The sequence below is a fragment of the Cervus elaphus genome, chromosome 29 (assembly GCF_910594005.1).
Source record: "Cervus elaphus chromosome 29, mCerEla1.1, whole genome shotgun sequence".
Classification (NCBI taxonomy): Eukaryota; Metazoa; Chordata; class Mammalia; order Artiodactyla; family Cervidae; genus Cervus; species Cervus elaphus.
Window position 1 is genome coordinate 22,816,326 of NC_057843.1, and position 17,365 is coordinate 22,833,690.

Sequence of the window (17,365 nt, forward strand, 5' to 3'; positions counted from 1 at the left end):
AGGGTTAATAAAGTTATTTTACTATATCTCATTGAAGAAATCACTCATAAAATCTTAGATTTACTGCCTCATGGATTGCAGGATCTCATTTTTCACACCAGGGACTGAATCCAGGTCACAGTGTGAAAGCACCAGATCCTGACCAATAGGAAAGTCCAATTCATTTTTTTTTTTTCCAATTAGCAGAAAAATCTATTCCCCTCTAAATACTTAATAGTAATTTTGTCTATTTTCATTAGACCTTACAGAGATTACTCTAGAATAAGACTACCTCCCTTCAGTCAGTTCAGTTCTCAGTTGAGTCGCTTCAGTGGTGTCCGACTCTTTGCGACCCCATGAATCACAGCAAACCAGGCCTCCCTGTCCATCACCAACTCCCGGAGTTTACTCAAACTCATGTCCATCGAGCTGGTGATGCCATCCAGCCATCTCATCCTCTGTCGTCCCCTTCTCCTCCTGCCCCCAATCCCTCCCAGCATCAGGGTCTTTTCCAATGAGTCAACTCTTTGCAGGTGGCCAAAGTATTGGAGTTTCAGCTTCAGCATCAGTCCTTCCAATGAACACCCAGGACTGATCTCCTGTAGGATGGACTGGTTGGATCTCTTTGCAGTCCAAGGGACTCTCAAGAGTCTTCTCCAACAGCACAGTTCAAAAGCATCAATATTTCGGTGCTCAGCTTTCTTCACAGTCCAACTCTCACATCCATACATGACCACTACCTCCGTTATTGCTCTACAAAACCATTAACAGTGACCCTTGAGCATTTGCAGGGGATTTAAGGGCTTTTGTCATCTCATTCTCCTCCTTCAATTTACTTTGTTGGTTTCCCAGCAACATGTTCATTTGAACCCTTCACTCTTTTTAATGGGATTGTTCACACAAATCATTGTAAAGCTCCTTAGATGTACCTTTGTATTTGGTACATTGGGAATAGTTCAATGCTCCAGACTGATGTTTCTCTCCAGTTGTATAAATGATGTCATCCAAATAGGGTTAATGAGAGGACTGCGTTAATATTTTAAAGAGCTTAAAATGGCAAGTCCATTAGTAGCAAACAAAATTCAGTTATTACTTTTTAATATTATGATTACAATTACCCAGATTAACATAAGGATATTTGGAATCATCTGATTCCCTTTTGTTTAGTTCTAGCTTTCAGAAAGCATGTTCTCATTGTTGAGTGGGTTTATCACCAGGACAGATGCTCAGCAAGGCTGGTCTCCACGATCTTGCCAGAGAGGGTTAGTGGTATACCAACTGAGGTTCTGCTTGTCAGTTTCTTATGAGCTGATGGGTGTGACTTCTTCCTTCTCTCCTGAAACTGATCTTACATGGATTAAATGAAAGAAAAATGAGGTAACTGACCTTGCAAAGCAAAGGGCAGTCAACTGGCCCAGAACTTTTCCTTTGTTGAGTTTCTGGCAGAAGCAGCTGTGTCCCACACTTTCTGTTGTTGATACTGGCCTCACCCTTCCCCTCTGCCTCAGCTTGTCCCCAGCTGTGCTGCACTGAAGTTTGCTAACTCAGAATACGTCACTGTGTCAGGGGAAAGCCACTTCCCTTCTCTCGTATTCATGATACTCAGATTTACATTTGTTTTCTTTTTGCCCACAAAACTCATCTCGAAGTTTACTTTCTAGGAAAGTTGCAAAGAAAAACAAAATCCCCTAAAATCTTGAAAATGATAGAGATACAGCCCCTCTGGCTTTCTTCACTTCCTTTTATGGTTCTCACCTCATCATGAATTAGGACTAGAGCAGGAGCAGTGAGACTAATCTTGTCCAGTATGTCAATATAAATTAAAAGAACTTGAACTGAAGACTCACCCATGAGCAAAGAAAGAAGGCTATTTCTCCCTGACTGAGTAGCGTGAGTCTCACTGCCCTGCATTCTCAGAGGAAGACAGAGACAGGAACAAAGAAGCCCAGTGGAATCAACTGACTGAATGAACAACCGAAGCTCACTAGGTTCTGTGACATGAACTCCGATGAGAGGCAGCAACACCACTGAATCTCACCCCTCAACTCAGAAACTCTGAACATCACACGGGTTCAAAAAATTAAGAGAGTAGAATGGTAAAATCTATACTTGTTAAATAAAAATTATCTCTCTACTAAAGGTGAAAAGGTGAAATAATTGCAGTTGGATAATTCCTCTGTCTACTTGCACAAACACACTTTAGCTCTCAGCACCTTAGAGCTACTGACACTTAGGACACCAGGGGACATGCGTCGGGAGAAGAGGGGTCACCACTGGGAACTCGGGTCCTTCACATAAACACTCCAGGGTGGGGTCTCAGGAAGATGATTTACTGTCCCAACAAATAAACAAGCCCTCCACAGATAGGAGATTTTCAAGTCCTCAGGATGTGGTGAGCCTGCCCTCAGGGAGGGAGTCCAACAGGTGATCAAGGGACTCTGTCACTCCCGAGGACAGGCTGTGGCTCCATGTGATCTCTCCCTTGTGAGTGAGGTGCTGCTGGGGAAATACAATCATCCTGGAATGAGAGTCTCCACACCCATGTACCCTGAGAAGAACCAGGATTCTGGTTGGGGTATTGGACCAGCCTGTGGAAGATGATAGGTCTCCAGGAAGAAAATGGTGGGAAGAAAGGGCGATGTCTGTAATCATCATGACCTCGTGGCTCCCTGAAGCACAACCACATGCACCTGCAGGAACATGTTATAGAAGGAAGAGGAACATGGGAGCAGCTCATGGACTCATAATAATCAGAATCTTCTCTAAATTGAACACTAAAGAGAAACCATCATTTATTTCAAAGAGCTTAATTAACAGAGTGAACTGGTAAATATTAGAAATACAGAAACCACAGAGCTGAGGGAGCCTGGATTCCCATGTAAAGTAGAGGGAAAAATAGAGCCTAAGATCAGGGCTACAGATGTGTTCCTGGACAAGAGGAGAGCAACATATATGCATGAGAGACAGGGAGCAATAATGTGTGTAATTACAAACATACATCACTCCTGAGTTAAGAAAAAGACCTTTCTCATATGATTGATAAATATCTATTTGAATGGGCATATAGGAAGTTATTGGGAAATATGCAAAATTAATAGTTTAGATTGATGACATTTTCTTTGATCATATTGTGAATACATAAATGAAAATCAAAAAAGGAAGTACAAGTGTACATAAATGACTAGAAAATGAAAACTACCTTGTTCCCTATTTAATGGCCTTGCTTAGAAAGCATGGCATCAGAGAACCTACCTCAAGGTTCCACCAGACACCATCTCAGCCAGCCCAGCAGCAGCCTCATCTTCCCCATGGCCTTCGTGCTGTCTCTACTGACGGCCCTGGTGCTGGTCAGCTACGGCCCGGGAGGATCCCTGGGCTGTGACCTGTCTCAGAACCACGTGCTGGTTGGCAGGAAGACCCTCAGGCTCCTGGGCCAAATGAGGAGACTCTCCCCTCGCTTCTGTCTGCAGGACAGAATGGACTTCGCTTTCCCCCAGGAGATGGTGGAGGGTGGCCAGCTGCTGGAGGCCCAGGCCATCTCTGTGCTCCACGAGATGCTCCAGCAGAGCTTCAACCTCTTCCACACAGAGCGCTCCTCTGCTGCCTGGGACACCACCCTCCTGGAGCAGCTCCGCACGGGACTCCATCAGCAGCTGGACGACCTGGATGCCTGCCTGGGGCAGGTGATGGGAAAGGAAGACTCTGCCCTGGGAAGGATGGGCCCCACGATGGCTGTGAAGAGGTACTTCCAGGGCATCCATGTCTACCTGCAAGAGAAGGGATACAGCGACTGTGCCTGGGAAATTGTCAGAGTGGAGATAATGAGATCCTTGTCTTCATCAACCAGCTTGCAAGAAAGGTTAAGAATGATGGATGGAGATCAGAACTCACCTTGACATGACTCTCACTGACTAAGATGCCACATCAGCCTTGCACACTCACTTGTAGTCATTTTAGAAGACTAGCATTCTGCTTTAGCCACAAAATTTACTGAATTACTTGAACATATATTTTGTAGTATTAAGCAAGGATGTTAAAAACTTAGCTCTAGGGTCATCAGTTCTTAAGCGATTATTTCCCTGATTTATTTATTATTTATTTATACTTCTTCTTGTCATATTTCTATTTTCATACAAGGGTGTTTGCCTTCACATTGTATTAAGATTTACAAAATATGGTCAGCATTCCATTTCATTAAATTTGATTTTTTATTTATTAAATTCTTATCAAACTCTTAGTTTTCTTTTTTGTGTGAGATAAAATTTATTCTGCTCTCTTTTCGTGGATGGCATTTCCAAATATATTTTTATTGAATGATTGAATACACACAAAAATGAACTAATCCAGCAATGAGTATTTAAGTAGAAAATCCTGTGTTTTGATCAAAGAACTCTCCACAGGTGACGCTGCCTCACTGGAAACATGTTTGTGCTGTAGACACAACTCAGTGTCTCTGTGTAGACACTGAGTCTGCTTATCCTTAACCCCTAAATTCAATCTTCAGTTTTCTAAACAAAACTGAGTAATTGATGGTAACACTTATCTACTCATTCATTCATTCATTCAGTTCATGTCATATGTATTAGTTGAGTATCAAAGTGGCAGATTGTGGAATTGCCTTCAAGAAACACTGGTAAATAAATCTAATTCAGTACCTTCTATGTTGAAACTTTCAGTCTCATACATAAAAATAAAGTGTCTTTTAAAAATTTCGATTATATTAAAAATACAAAAAGAAGTAATGGAAAACTGGGTTCTCATATCAGAAGATACTTACAGGTAATTTTTACAGGTAATTTTCAGGGGAAAAAGAGGGATCCCTTTTCTATGGTACCTGGCAAGTGTGTGTAGAAGCCTGATTGGTTGTTAGCCAAGTGGGTCTACAATAAACAAATGTCACAGGTATAATTACTGATTTGAAATTCTTTATTGTGTGTCTTGGAGAGGGAAATGGCAACCCATTCCAGTATTCTTGCCTGGAGAATCCCAGGGACAGAGGAGCCTGGTGGGCTGCCTTCTATGGGGTCGCACAGAGTTGGACACGACTGAAGCAACTTGGCGGCGGCAGCAGCAGCGTTGTGTGTCCGGTAATAGGGACTTGGGGATGGATGTGGTCACTTATAAATAGAATGGACAATGAGAAGAGGACCTAAACCTAATCCTTCATACCCTCAGTACTAAGGGCCAGGCAGAGGAGAGTCTGCAACAGGCACTGAGGCAGGGGGCAGTGCGGTGAGAAGGATACAAGGATGAACAGGGGAGAGACTACTGAAGGGAAGGAGTGTGTTTCAAAGACGCAGTGGTGTCTGCAGGGTGGGTGAGGGCTGAACTGTCCCAGTGAGCCTGAAACATACGCCATAGTGACCGTAGCGGGATCTTGTTTAGTAGAATTAATGGGGCAGAAACCAGACGGGAGTAAGTGAAGAGGAAGGGGAGTTAAGGGCACTGTGTACAGACAATGATTTTGGGAACTTGTTTGTGAAGTAGAGGAGAGAAATAAGGTGGAACTTTGAGGAAAGTGTAGCTTACTATCTCTGTGCATACCTTTTTATGTTTTTGAAATATGTTTTCTGAGAATTATTTTGAAGAATGTAGGAAATGACAGAAACATGATTATTTTAAATATTTGACTATTTTAAATCATTATTTGGCTAAAATGGCAATTTCTCATTTTTGTAAATAATATTACTTTGTGATGGACTTGTCAGAGTGGAAAGACAGAGATGTGCATGCAATGATGAACAATTCATTTCCCTCAAGAATCATTATGCTGAATTTGTGCCTTATTCAACTCATAGTTTTAGTTCAGTCATCAACACATTGCTTTCGTGACTTGAAGTATGATAAGTTTTTTTAGTACTGTACACAGGATAAATGTATTTTTTCAGTTTTCCTATTCTAAAGTCCATATTAAAAACATATATAGACATCTGATGGGTATCAAGGTCATGCACAATCGTGGCAGCTCACACACAAACTAAAGATGTCTACCAAATATTAAAAGATATAGTATCAAGTGATAACGTACATTGTGCTGAAATCGAAAGCATTTTGACACAAAAAGATTATAGATTTTCATGCAGTTTAATTTGGCAGGATGCTATTTTAAACCAAATGGTAAAAGTTAATAAAGCTCTACCAAAACCCTCCATAAACCCATCTAGAAATAAAACAGCTTGTTCAGGGAATTCCCTGGTGGTCCAGTAGCTTAGACTCTGAGCTCCCAGTGTAGGGGGCCCAGGTTTCATCCCTCGTCAGGAAACTAGGTTCCACAGGCGAAACTAAAGATCCCACTGCAAGGATGATGGAAGACCTTGCATGCAGTAACTAAGACCCACAACAGCCAAATAAATAAACAAACAAAACAAAACCAAAACAGCTTGCTCATAGGAGGCTTACCATTTTGCTTACAACAAAAGAAACACAGTAAGTTTGAAAGTATGTTGCACGCATGCTTAGTGGTGTTCAACTCTTGCTTCAATTCTTTGTGACCCCATGGGTTTACCCACCAGGCTCCTCTGTCCATGGGATTACCCCACCAAGAATACTGGAGTGTGTTGCCATTTCCTCCTCCAGGGAATCTTCCCATCCCAGGGACTGAACCCCTGTTTCCTGTGGCTCCTACATTATCAGGTGGATTCTTTACCACTGATCCACCTGGGAAGCCCTGACAGTATGTTAATAAATGTAAAATGCTTGGGATAGATATGAATGCACTTGTTGAACTTGAAAATAAATGGAAAAACAGGAATTAGAAATTGGAAATGCAGGAATAACTGGATGAAAGTATCAATTATTATGGTCTATAAGCATATTTTTAAAGTTAGATATAGATGTTCTGATTTCAACTTTGAAATTTAGATATGAATATAAAAATCTAAACTAAGTGCATTCATATTTTGAGTATTTAACAAAGGAACTTTATTTTCATGTAAATACATCTGATATGCAAAAAGCAGCCACTGACTTGGCTCTTACGTATTTTTGATGATTTAAGGTCTGCAGAAGGGAATAGCAATCCGTTCCACTATTCTCGCCTGGAGAATTCCACGGGTAGAGGAGCCTGGCGAGCTAAAATCCATGGTCTCGCAAAGAGTTAGACATGACTGGGTGACTAACACACACACACAAGCAAGATGCACCATCAGTAATTTGTAAGATAAAATCAGTTTTGTCTTTGGATCTTCCCAAGTGACTCACAAATTCAGTTTAGTGCAATCTTAAGCAAAATCAGAAGTGGCCTTTAAAGTTTTATATATAAAGTTTTATAGCAAATACTAGTCACAGTGGGATGCTGCAAAAGAAATTCCACCGAGCTGAAGTTAATTAAAAATTCTTTAAAACCACAAAAAATGTCAAAATAGCAATTCTTAATAATGAAAACCAGATAAAGAAGCATATTTTGAAAACTGATTAGTTTCCTTTTATTAGAGCAAAGAAAAAATTATAATGAATTCTGGTTTGGGTATAAATAAAACATAAAATTTAAAAGGTGCTGTGAATTTTAATATTAATAATTGATAGTGTATAATAATTATGCAGCTATTAATAAATAATAGCCTCAACATTTAAAATTTTAATAATTAATAGTATTTAAAATAATAGTTTCAATATTTTAAATGGTGCTGTGAGTTTTAATTAATAGTTATAATTAATAATAAATAGTTAGTAATTAATATTTATAATAATTACATGGTTATTAATAATATTTTCAATAATAGTTTCCATATTTTCTCCACCAATTTAAAGCTGTAGGAAAAATAAACCATTAAAAATCATAAAAGGAAAAAAAAATCATAAAAGGAAGCATATAGAAACAAAGCTTACCTTTTGCCTCAGGCTCCAGTAAGTTTGAGCCGTGCATCAACCGTGTCCCTAAGTCATTCCACTTGCAGGACTGGAGGATCCCATTACTTCGTAGATATCTGTCCAGATTGTAGATGCCTTTCCCCTTTCCCTGAATTAGTCTTTTCCCCCAGAAACAACCTTGAATCTGAAAACATACCACGACGCGCTCTGATTTCGAGCCATCAAACGCAGCATCAACAGACACGGTGCAAACCCCTCTGGCTAAAATCTCCCAGGAAGGGGAGGGTGAACGCAGGAGCAGGTGCAGAAATCAAAGGCTCTGAGCGTGGCCGCGGCGAAGCTGCCCTAGGCAGTAGGGCCCGAAAAGGAAATTTCCTCACAGCTCCGGCGGCTCCACGCGCTCCCTCGGCCTCCGCGGCGCCTCGCCCGGAGCCGAGGCTCCTGCCGACGGGGACTCCTGGGTTCTCCCGGTGGATCCCGCGCTAGAGTTCGCGGCGCTGAACCTGGAGGCGGGTCCAGCTGGGTGGGCCTCGCTGTCGGTGCGTTACGGCGAGTTCGGGTGCCCCCTCCCGGCCGCTGGGGCGCCGCCAAAGGCGCTTTGGGCGCACTTGAACCGCAGCAGCGCTTGCCATTCAGCGTGGTCCGCTGAATCACTGAGCTGAATGGCATAATCTACTTGCTAATGGTGCTGGTGATACCTTGTTTCAGCCTCTCCTGGGCTCAAAGCTGTGAATAGCAGGAAATCCTCAGTTTTGAGATATCAGATCAATCACGCAAGCATAACAGACCTGCTTTCATTTTCTTTTTTTTTCACTACAACGTAGGCGATGTCAACATCTAGAAGATACAAGCCACCAGTTTCTATCATTGGATTCTCAATCTGTTCCAGATCTTAAACCGGTTCCACTCAGAAAACTCCAGTACAGTTTGGAGTAAGACCTGCTTGTTCAATTACTCTCTAGCCAGTCTGGAGCTGGAGCAGAAGATGAAAATAGACAATCTTCTAGCTTGTCCTTGCTTGGGAAAGTTGTCCCAAAAGTGCCTCCAAGGAGTCAGCAGCTATTTAGAAGAGGAGGACTATAGCTGCCTCGCCTTGGAGATTGTCCAAAGGATGAGTGAAGTGTACTTTCCCCATTGAATAAATTTCACAGAAAATTCAGAAAATAATAAAATGATTCTCATAATTCTCTAATCAATTATGTTAATACTACTGTTTGTCAAATCCAAGCAAGCAATCTGCATTGTATTTTCTGTATCAGCTATAAAAAATCTGAAATTCAAGGCTTTATATTTAAAATAGGAGAAGGCAATGGCACCCCACTCCAGTACTCTTGCTTGGAAAATCCCATGGATGGAGGAGCCTGGTGGACTGCCGTCTGTGGGGTCGCTAAGAGTCGGACACAACTGAGCGACTTCACTTTCACTTTTCACTTTTACACATTGGAGAAGGAAATGGCAACCCACTCCAGTGTTCTTGCCTGGAGAATTCCAGGGACGGGGGAGCCTGGTGGACTGCCGTCTATGGGGTCGCACAGAGTCGGACATGACTGAAGTGACTTAGCAGCAGCATCATATTTAAAATACGTAGAGTTTCCAAAAAAGAAAGTTTCAGAAATGTAAATAACTTGTGCTTTTTTTTTTTAAACCTATGCTTCTTTATATAACCTCATTATAATAAATCATTGATCTTTTTTGTATTTTTGGAAGGTATATGCTGTCCCTTGTGTCAACTTTAAAACTATTCATGTCCTAAAAATTGAGAGTTATGTTTTATTCAATGGGAATTTTTAGGACTTCAAGCCTGGGAGACAACATCTTAAGTCATCCTGAGAGGACTGCCCCGAGGAGGCATGGGGAAGACCCAGGTTACCTAGAAGTTTTGCAACAAAGGGCAGGTAGTCTGAACATCAAAAGATTATTGTTAACTAAAATTAGATATGCCAAGTAAAGGAATTGAGCAGTTTTCTATGTATGGAAGATGCAAGAGTCTGGACTGACTGGAATCATTCCTTTGCTATGCACCTTAGCTGTCTGGGGCCAGTTTCTTGTGTTTACATATCCTGATCTTTTCCTCAGGGCTCACTGTAGGGAGGGGCTGCAGTATGGGGCTGCTAGATGGCTTGTGTTCTTCCGGAGTTTCCTCCGGGCTCACTAGCTCAGGGGAAGGGCTGCAATTGCTGATGACTGTAACATCCTTGTTTACTAATATGGCAGGAAATATTCCATTTCTTACTAGAAGCTGAGATGTAACTTTTCATGGCAAACTTTCTTCATTATTTTGTTTTAGACTTTGGTCTGTTAAGGTAATTAATATTAGTTGCTCAAACAGAGAAACATGAAAATTTGAACACATTTTGAACATTTTGAACACAGTAGAGGTTTATCTTCCATCCGTGTTAACACCTCAGTGTAAACATTCCTGATCAGATGGTTCTCTCCCAAACAGTGAATCAGGGACACTTCCGTAAAATGCCCTTGTGATCAACTATGTGATTTTATTTTTATTTTTTTATTAATAACCATGTATTAATTTCACACATCAACTATGTGATTTTAAATGTCTCTGTGGTGCTTGGGTTTATTCCTCTTTGTTGTAAAGGGGAAAAGCCTGCTGGATAATGTGGCTGTGTTTCCAAGGGCCAGACCTGTGCAAGGAAAACATGACTTCCAACCATGTTCAACTGGCCAGAATTCACTCACATGACCATACCTCACTGTAAAGAGACTAGGAACTGGAGTCTAATTTTGTGACTAGTGGGAAGAACATTCAAACTTGCTGAAGAAGAACCCTGTTCATTTTCATACTACGTGCACTAATGCTGTCTTTAGAAGAAACAGCTAATTTTCTTGCTGGTGTATATTTTATCCAAGAAATTCTGACTGCTGATGTGATTCCACAAATTAAAACCAGGCAAGGGATGTGAGAGTGACAGAAGAATGCACAGGTGTTTACAACACTGTTGGCCTTGTGGGTTCCCAAGGGCATAGGTTAAAGTTGAAACACACCTGCTTCTGGGTTGGGAATATGTGTGTGCACGTGCTTAGTCACTTGGTCATGTCCAACTCTTAGGTGGGGTCCTTACAAATCAGTCTCTGCTGGCTTGAAGCCATGCTGATTACTCTACAGCTCTTCCATACCATTCCACCTCTCAGCAAGGCCCAGGCAGAATGCTTCTGGCCTATTATTAATTACTTGTAAGCTGTAGGCTAAGATCTTATCCATTCATCTCTGCTCCCCGGGCAATGTATAGGGTAGAATGGGTTAGTCAGGATGGACTACCTTGAGTTTGAATCTTGACTTCATCACTTGATAACTTTGTGGCTTCAGACAAATCACTTACTATTTCTAAAACTTTTTGTCTTTATTGGAAAGTGTATAATAAAAATGAGACATCCTCATTATAGAAGTGTTGACATACACTTTACATCAGATGAATTTATAGTAAGATGAAAAATGAAAGTAGAAATCTGAACCCTTTAGGAGCTCTGCAGTGTTGCTGTCACCAGTGTTCCTGCTTTAGTTTTCCACAGGATGGAGGCTTTAGGAACTGGACAAGGTAGATGGTAATTGTTGCCAGTATTCTTATCCTCAGGGTTCTGTGTACTTTAGTTTCTAAAATTCATCTTTCTTCGAACCCATCAAACAGGACCAGTAGAACCTTAAAGACAACCAGGTGTGAGGAGGGAATTGTTACTGATGAGAAAATAGACTCAGCTTCAGTAATTTTCCTTAGAGCTCAAATGGTTTGAAATAGTACTCAGAATTGAATCCAGGTCTTTCTGACATGAAATCCAGCATAATCTTGCTGCTTGATCTGCTGCCTTTCTATGGTGGGAAACACAAGCAAGTCTCCTATACTGTAGATGATGTGGACAACAGCTTTCAACACAGGCATTTTGTTAATGTGACTGCAGCCTTGGTGTCCAGATGAGGATTAATATTGTAACTGGGAAGAATTAATTTTAAATTTGCACTGGATCTGCTTCTGTGACTTTAACCCATTTTTGTTATTACAAACATCCATAATGGCCTACTTCAGGGAGATAAACTGACCCCACCCACCTCTGAAGGACTGACCAAGGAAGTAAAACTAACACATTCCCCTGCCTGAGGCTTGCCATTCTAGGGGACATTTGCAAGTTTGCAGAGTTAAAAGTCTTTTTATTCTGTTTCCTCCTGTGCATCTCTGTTCCATAAAAGAACCTGGCATCTAGGCCCTGACAAGATGTTTATTTTGAGGCGCTAGCCTCCCGTCTTCTCGGGCTGCCGGCTCCCCAATTTAAGTCTCTTCCTTGCCTCAACACTTCCTCCCTCAGATTCGCTGACCTGTCATGTGGTGAGCAGAGCAAGCATGGACTTGGTAACAATATAAAATTTAGACCTACCGAAGATCCTTTGTTATAGCCATGCTTTCCGGGAAACAAACTCACTCAGAAGGACAATGCAGATAGTGGAGTGCAGTTTATTACACCAGCGGGCCCAAGGCAGAGTCTCCTCTTAGCCAAGGACCCCAACCAGCATTTGTGAAAATCTTTTATACCCCATGTGTACGTGTCCAAACCCACCACCCCAATTCCCTTGAGACTTACATAAACAAAGGTAGGGTAAATACAACTACAATAACCCCATCATTCACGTGTTATGTGTTCAGTCAATAATCAATAAGCCCGCAGTTACATTCCAAACAGTTAATAATCAGTAAGCTTGTGGTCACGTGCCAACCAGTTAATAATCGATAAGCCTGTGATTACATCTTGATAGATACGGAAAATGTTTATGACCTGTCCGGAGACAGGGGTAATTATGGTATGTTTCCTCTTAGGCAGTGGTAACCTGGATGTGATCTTCAAGATTCCCCTGTCCGGAGGAGGTCTTATCCTTTCAATGTCGTTCCCACAGGCACTAAGCAGAGAGTTCAGAGTCCACTGGAGAGGCAGCCGAGCATGATCAGCACAGATAGGCCTAAGATGGAGTCCTGGCCCTATGAATTCCTTCTTCACCTTGACAAGGGGGTTGTTGTGCCTGATTCTTTCAGCTTAACCGCACTCATAAATGGGACTCAGGCATGACAAAATGAAAGCCTAATTATGTTTCTCTCCTGGATATCACTGAGTAGGTGAAAGGTTTCATCATCCTACCATCTTCTAAGCTAGAAATATCACTGCTATCCCCCTTAGTACCCCTCAGATGCAACAGGTTACCATATCCCAGAAGACAGGTCACCACATCCCAGAAGCAAAAGTCTGCTCAAATCCTGACACGAATCTGAACTCTGGGTCAGCAGAACTGTGGAAGAAAGGGTGGATTGCTCATTCATCATACTCTTATCATTTCCGCCCCAGAGTTCTACAAAAGGATGGGAACTCAGCCTGGGCTAGGCTAAGATGGTCATCTCAGGAGAGGGCTGTGGGGCACCCTCTTGGGGAAGAAATGTCAGCAGGTATAGTCAGGTCCAACTTCCTTGAAAGGGGCCTGGAAACTGAGCTCCAAGAGATGGAGCTGAAACCTGGCTTTCTGTAGTCCAGAGATTTGGAATAATTACAGGAAGGTTGTTGAATCTGGCTGGAAAAATTACATTTCTAGCCTCATTATGAGCTACTCATATCACTGTGTATTTTTTTTTTGTCCACAGTGAATTTTCTTCTGGCTCTTAAAACTGTGGTGCTAGTCATCATGACATAGCTCCTGTGAGCCTATGGAGAGAAAAAAATATCCAGTGAGCATATACTTTCAAGGAATTCTTTCTAAGAAAGAAATTATCTGACTTCCCTAGTGGTACAGTGGATAAGAATTCGCCTGCCAGTGTAGGGGACATGGGCTCGATCCCTGGTCTGGAAGATCCCACAGGCCCTGAGGCAGCTAAGCCTGTGTCCCATAACTGCTGAGCCCATGCTCTAGAGCCCATGAGTCACAAGAGAAGCTACCACAGTGAGAAACTTCCTTACCACAACAAAGAATAGTACCCCTTGCTGCAATTAGATAAAGTCCAAGCACAGCAATATGACCCAGAGCAGCCAAAAATTAATTAATTAAAAAATCTTAAAAATCATATGTTTAAAAAGAAAGAAATTATTAACATGCAGAACTTGCTGGTAATTGATCATAGAGGTGGGTGAGTAAATTTGCATTGCAGAATTCAAGGATCCTTTGAGAAAGCAAAAAACAAAAACCCAACGCCTTCATCCCAAGAGTCAGTTATTAGAGCTTGTCTTTACATGGTGCGAACTATAATGTAAGTCAGCTCAGGGATAACAACATTTACAAATAAATTGTTAATTAAATATGTGTTTCTTTTTTGGTTTCAGTTCAGTTCAGTTCAGTTCAGTTCAGTTGCTCAGTCATGTCCAACTCCCTGAGACCCCATGAACCACAGCACGTCAGGCCTCCCTGTCCATCACCAACTCCCGGGGTCCACCCAAACCCACGTCCACTGAGTCAGTGATGCCATCCAACCACCTCATCCTCTGCTGTCCCCTTCTCCTCCTGCCCTCAATCTTTCCCAGCATCAGGGTCTTTTCAAATGAGTCAGCTCTTCCCATCAGGTGGCCAAAGTATCAGAGTTTCAGCTTCAGCATCAGTCCTTCCAACGAACACCCAGGACTGATCTCCTTTAGGATGGCCTGATTGGCTCTCCTTGCAGTCCAAGGGACTCTCAAGAGTTTTCCCCAACACCACAGTTCAAAAGTGTCAATTCTTCAGTGCTCAGCCTTCTTTATAGTTCAACTCTCACATCCATACATGACCACTGGAAAAACCATAGCCTTGACTAAACGGACCTTTGTTGGCAAAGTAATGTCTCTGCTTTTTAATATGCTGTCTAGGTTGATCATAACTTTCCTTTCAAGGAGTAAGCGTCTTTTAATTTCATGGCTGCAAGCACCATCTGCAGTGATTTTGGAGCCCAGGAAAATAGTCAGCTACTGTTTCCACTGTTTCCCCATCTATTTGCCATGAAGTGATGGGACCGGATGCCATGATCTTAATTTTCTGAATGTTGAGCCTTAAGCCAACTTTTTCACTCTCCTCTTTCACTTTCATGCAGAGGCTCTTTAGTTCTTCTTCACTTTCTGCCATAAAGGTGGTGTCATCTGCGTATCTGAGGTTATTGATATTTCTCCCGGCAATCTTGATTCCAGCTTGTGCTTCATCTAGCGCAGCATTTCTCATGATGTACTCTGCATATAAGTTAAATAAGCAGGGTGACAATATGCAGGCTTGATGTACTCCTTTTCCTATTTGGAACCAGTCTGTTGTTCCATGTCCAGTTCTAACTGTTTCTTCCTGACCTGCATACAGGTTTCTCAAGAGGCAGGTCAGGTGGTCTTGTATGCCCATCTCTTTCAGAATTTTCCACAGTTTATTGTGATGCACACAGTCAAAGGCTTTGGCATACTCAAGAAAGCAGAAATAGATGTTTTTCTGAAACTCTCTTGCTTTTTTGATGATCCAGCAGATGTTGGCAATTTGATCTCTGGTTCTTCTGCCTTTTCTAAAACCAGCTTGAACATCTGGAAGTTCACAGCTCACATATTGCTGAAGTCTGGCTTAGAGAATTTTAAGCATTACTTTACTAGCGTGTGAGATGAGTGCAACTGTGCGGTAGTTTGAGCATTCTTTGGCATTGCCTTTCTTTGGGCTTGGAATGAAAACTGACCTTTTCCAGTCCTGTGGCCACTCCTGAGTTTTCCAAATTTGTTGGCATATTGAGTGCAGCACTTTCACAGCATCATTTTTCAGGATTTGAAATAGCTCAACTGGAATTCCATCACCTCCACTAGCTTTGTTCATAGTGATGCTTCCTAAGGCCCACTTGACTTCACATTCCAGGATGTCTGGCTCTCGGTGAGTGATCACACCATTGTTATTATCTGGGCCGTGAAGATCTTTTTTGTATAGTTCTTCTGTGTATTCTTGCCACCTCTTCTTAATATCTTCTGCTTCTGTTAGGTCCCTACGATTTCTGTCCTTTATTGAGCCCATGTTTGCATGAAATGATCCCTTGGTATCTCTAATTTTCTTGAAGAGATCTCTAGTCTTTCCCATTCTATTGTTTTCCTCTACTTCTTTGCATTGATCACTGAGGAAGGCTTTCTTATCTCTCCTTGTTATTCTTTGGAACTCTGCATTCAAATACAAATATGCCAGTTATATGTGTAAACCTACTTTGGAGTAAGATGAATATGTGCATTCAAAAGCATAATTTTCAGATTACTAGGATCACTACTATGAATAAGAATTTTTTTTGCTTTATTTCTACATTTGTTTCTTTTGCTTTTAAATTAGTAGGACATCAAAATGTTCTTTGATTTCTAATTTCCTGCCTTCTTCCCAGCAGTTCAAGAGACCAATATAGCCAGTCTCTAAGCCAGTATTTGGCTACATCCCATAAGTGGCAGTAAAACTCCAATTTCATATCTTTTGTTCAGAAATGCATCACTCACTAGTCAAGTAAGACTCCAAAGCTGAGGGCCTGGAGCACAGGGAGGAGGTTTGCCTAAATATTCATCTCACTGCTTTAGCTTGCTCCAGTCCAATGCTGGATAATGGATCCCTAAAGAGAGGCCATGAAAAGCTTCCAGGAACAGAAGGAGAGCATGGTGCCCTGCCCTTATGCTCTCCCTCAGACTTAACTTGATTCACCTGCTTTCTTGGTTAAAGCTCACAGGGTAGCCATCAAAAAGGAGTAGTTTATGTGACACTCTGGTAGATCTTCTAGTTGTTTCCTTAATTGTATTTGTGCTTGGATGCAGATTCAGTATGTCTTAGAAAACAAGTCAGAAGCTGTAATCATTAATGATAGCCAACAGTATCATCATCATTCAAAAAGATTTTGATTCCCAGGATGAGAATTGTCTTCAGAGCAAGTTTACAAGCTAGATAAGAATACCAGACTCATTGCTATATCCTCATATGCTTCACCTTACAATGAGAATTGTTTAATTCAAGTTGATTATGGCCTTATTGACCACAGGACTCCAAAAAATTTCCAGTCATCACATTTGAAATACATGGCATTAATTTTGCCTGCTGCATTCAATTTGCCATCATGCTAAGCACATTCAAAATTAACGTTTTTATTTTCTTAAATAAATCGTCAATTTATTTTCACTAATCTTTTAGAACCTCTTGTCTGTTTATACTTGAACATAAATTCATGTGCATATCTATTCCCATCATGTCTCCTATGAACACTTACTATATTGGCTAAAAGCAAGAGCCCCAGTAAGAACTAGAAGGGAATAGTAAAATCGGTTAAAAGTACTTTTAAAAATGTATTTATTTATTTTTGGCTGTGCCATGCAAGTTGTGGGATTTTAGCTTCATGACTAGGGATTGAGCACAGGCCCACAGCAGTGGAAGTTGTAACCACTGGACCACCAGGGAACTCCCCAAATAGTTTAATTTTTACAGTTTTAATTTTGCAATTTTTCATTCAAAACTTAAGAAAAACTCTAAATTGCTTTAAAAACTATACAAGGTTTAAATCAATGACAATGGAGAATTAAAATGAGTATGACAAGTGTCAAAAAAAAAAAATATGTAAAAGGGCTTCCCTGGTGATCCAGTGATTAAGAA

General features: G+C 41.3%; 1 protein-coding gene across 1 annotated transcript; it reads left to right on the forward strand.

The window, feature by feature from the left end:
- Window positions 1-3,287: 3,287 nt before the first annotated feature.
- On the forward strand, window positions 3,288-3,875 carry LOC122686242 (interferon omega-1). The gene has a single exon (XM_043891416.1). The coding sequence runs from the start codon at window positions 3,288-3,290 to the stop codon at window positions 3,873-3,875; it is 588 nt and encodes a 195-aa protein (XP_043747351.1).
- Window positions 3,876-17,365: the final 13,490 nt, after the last annotated feature.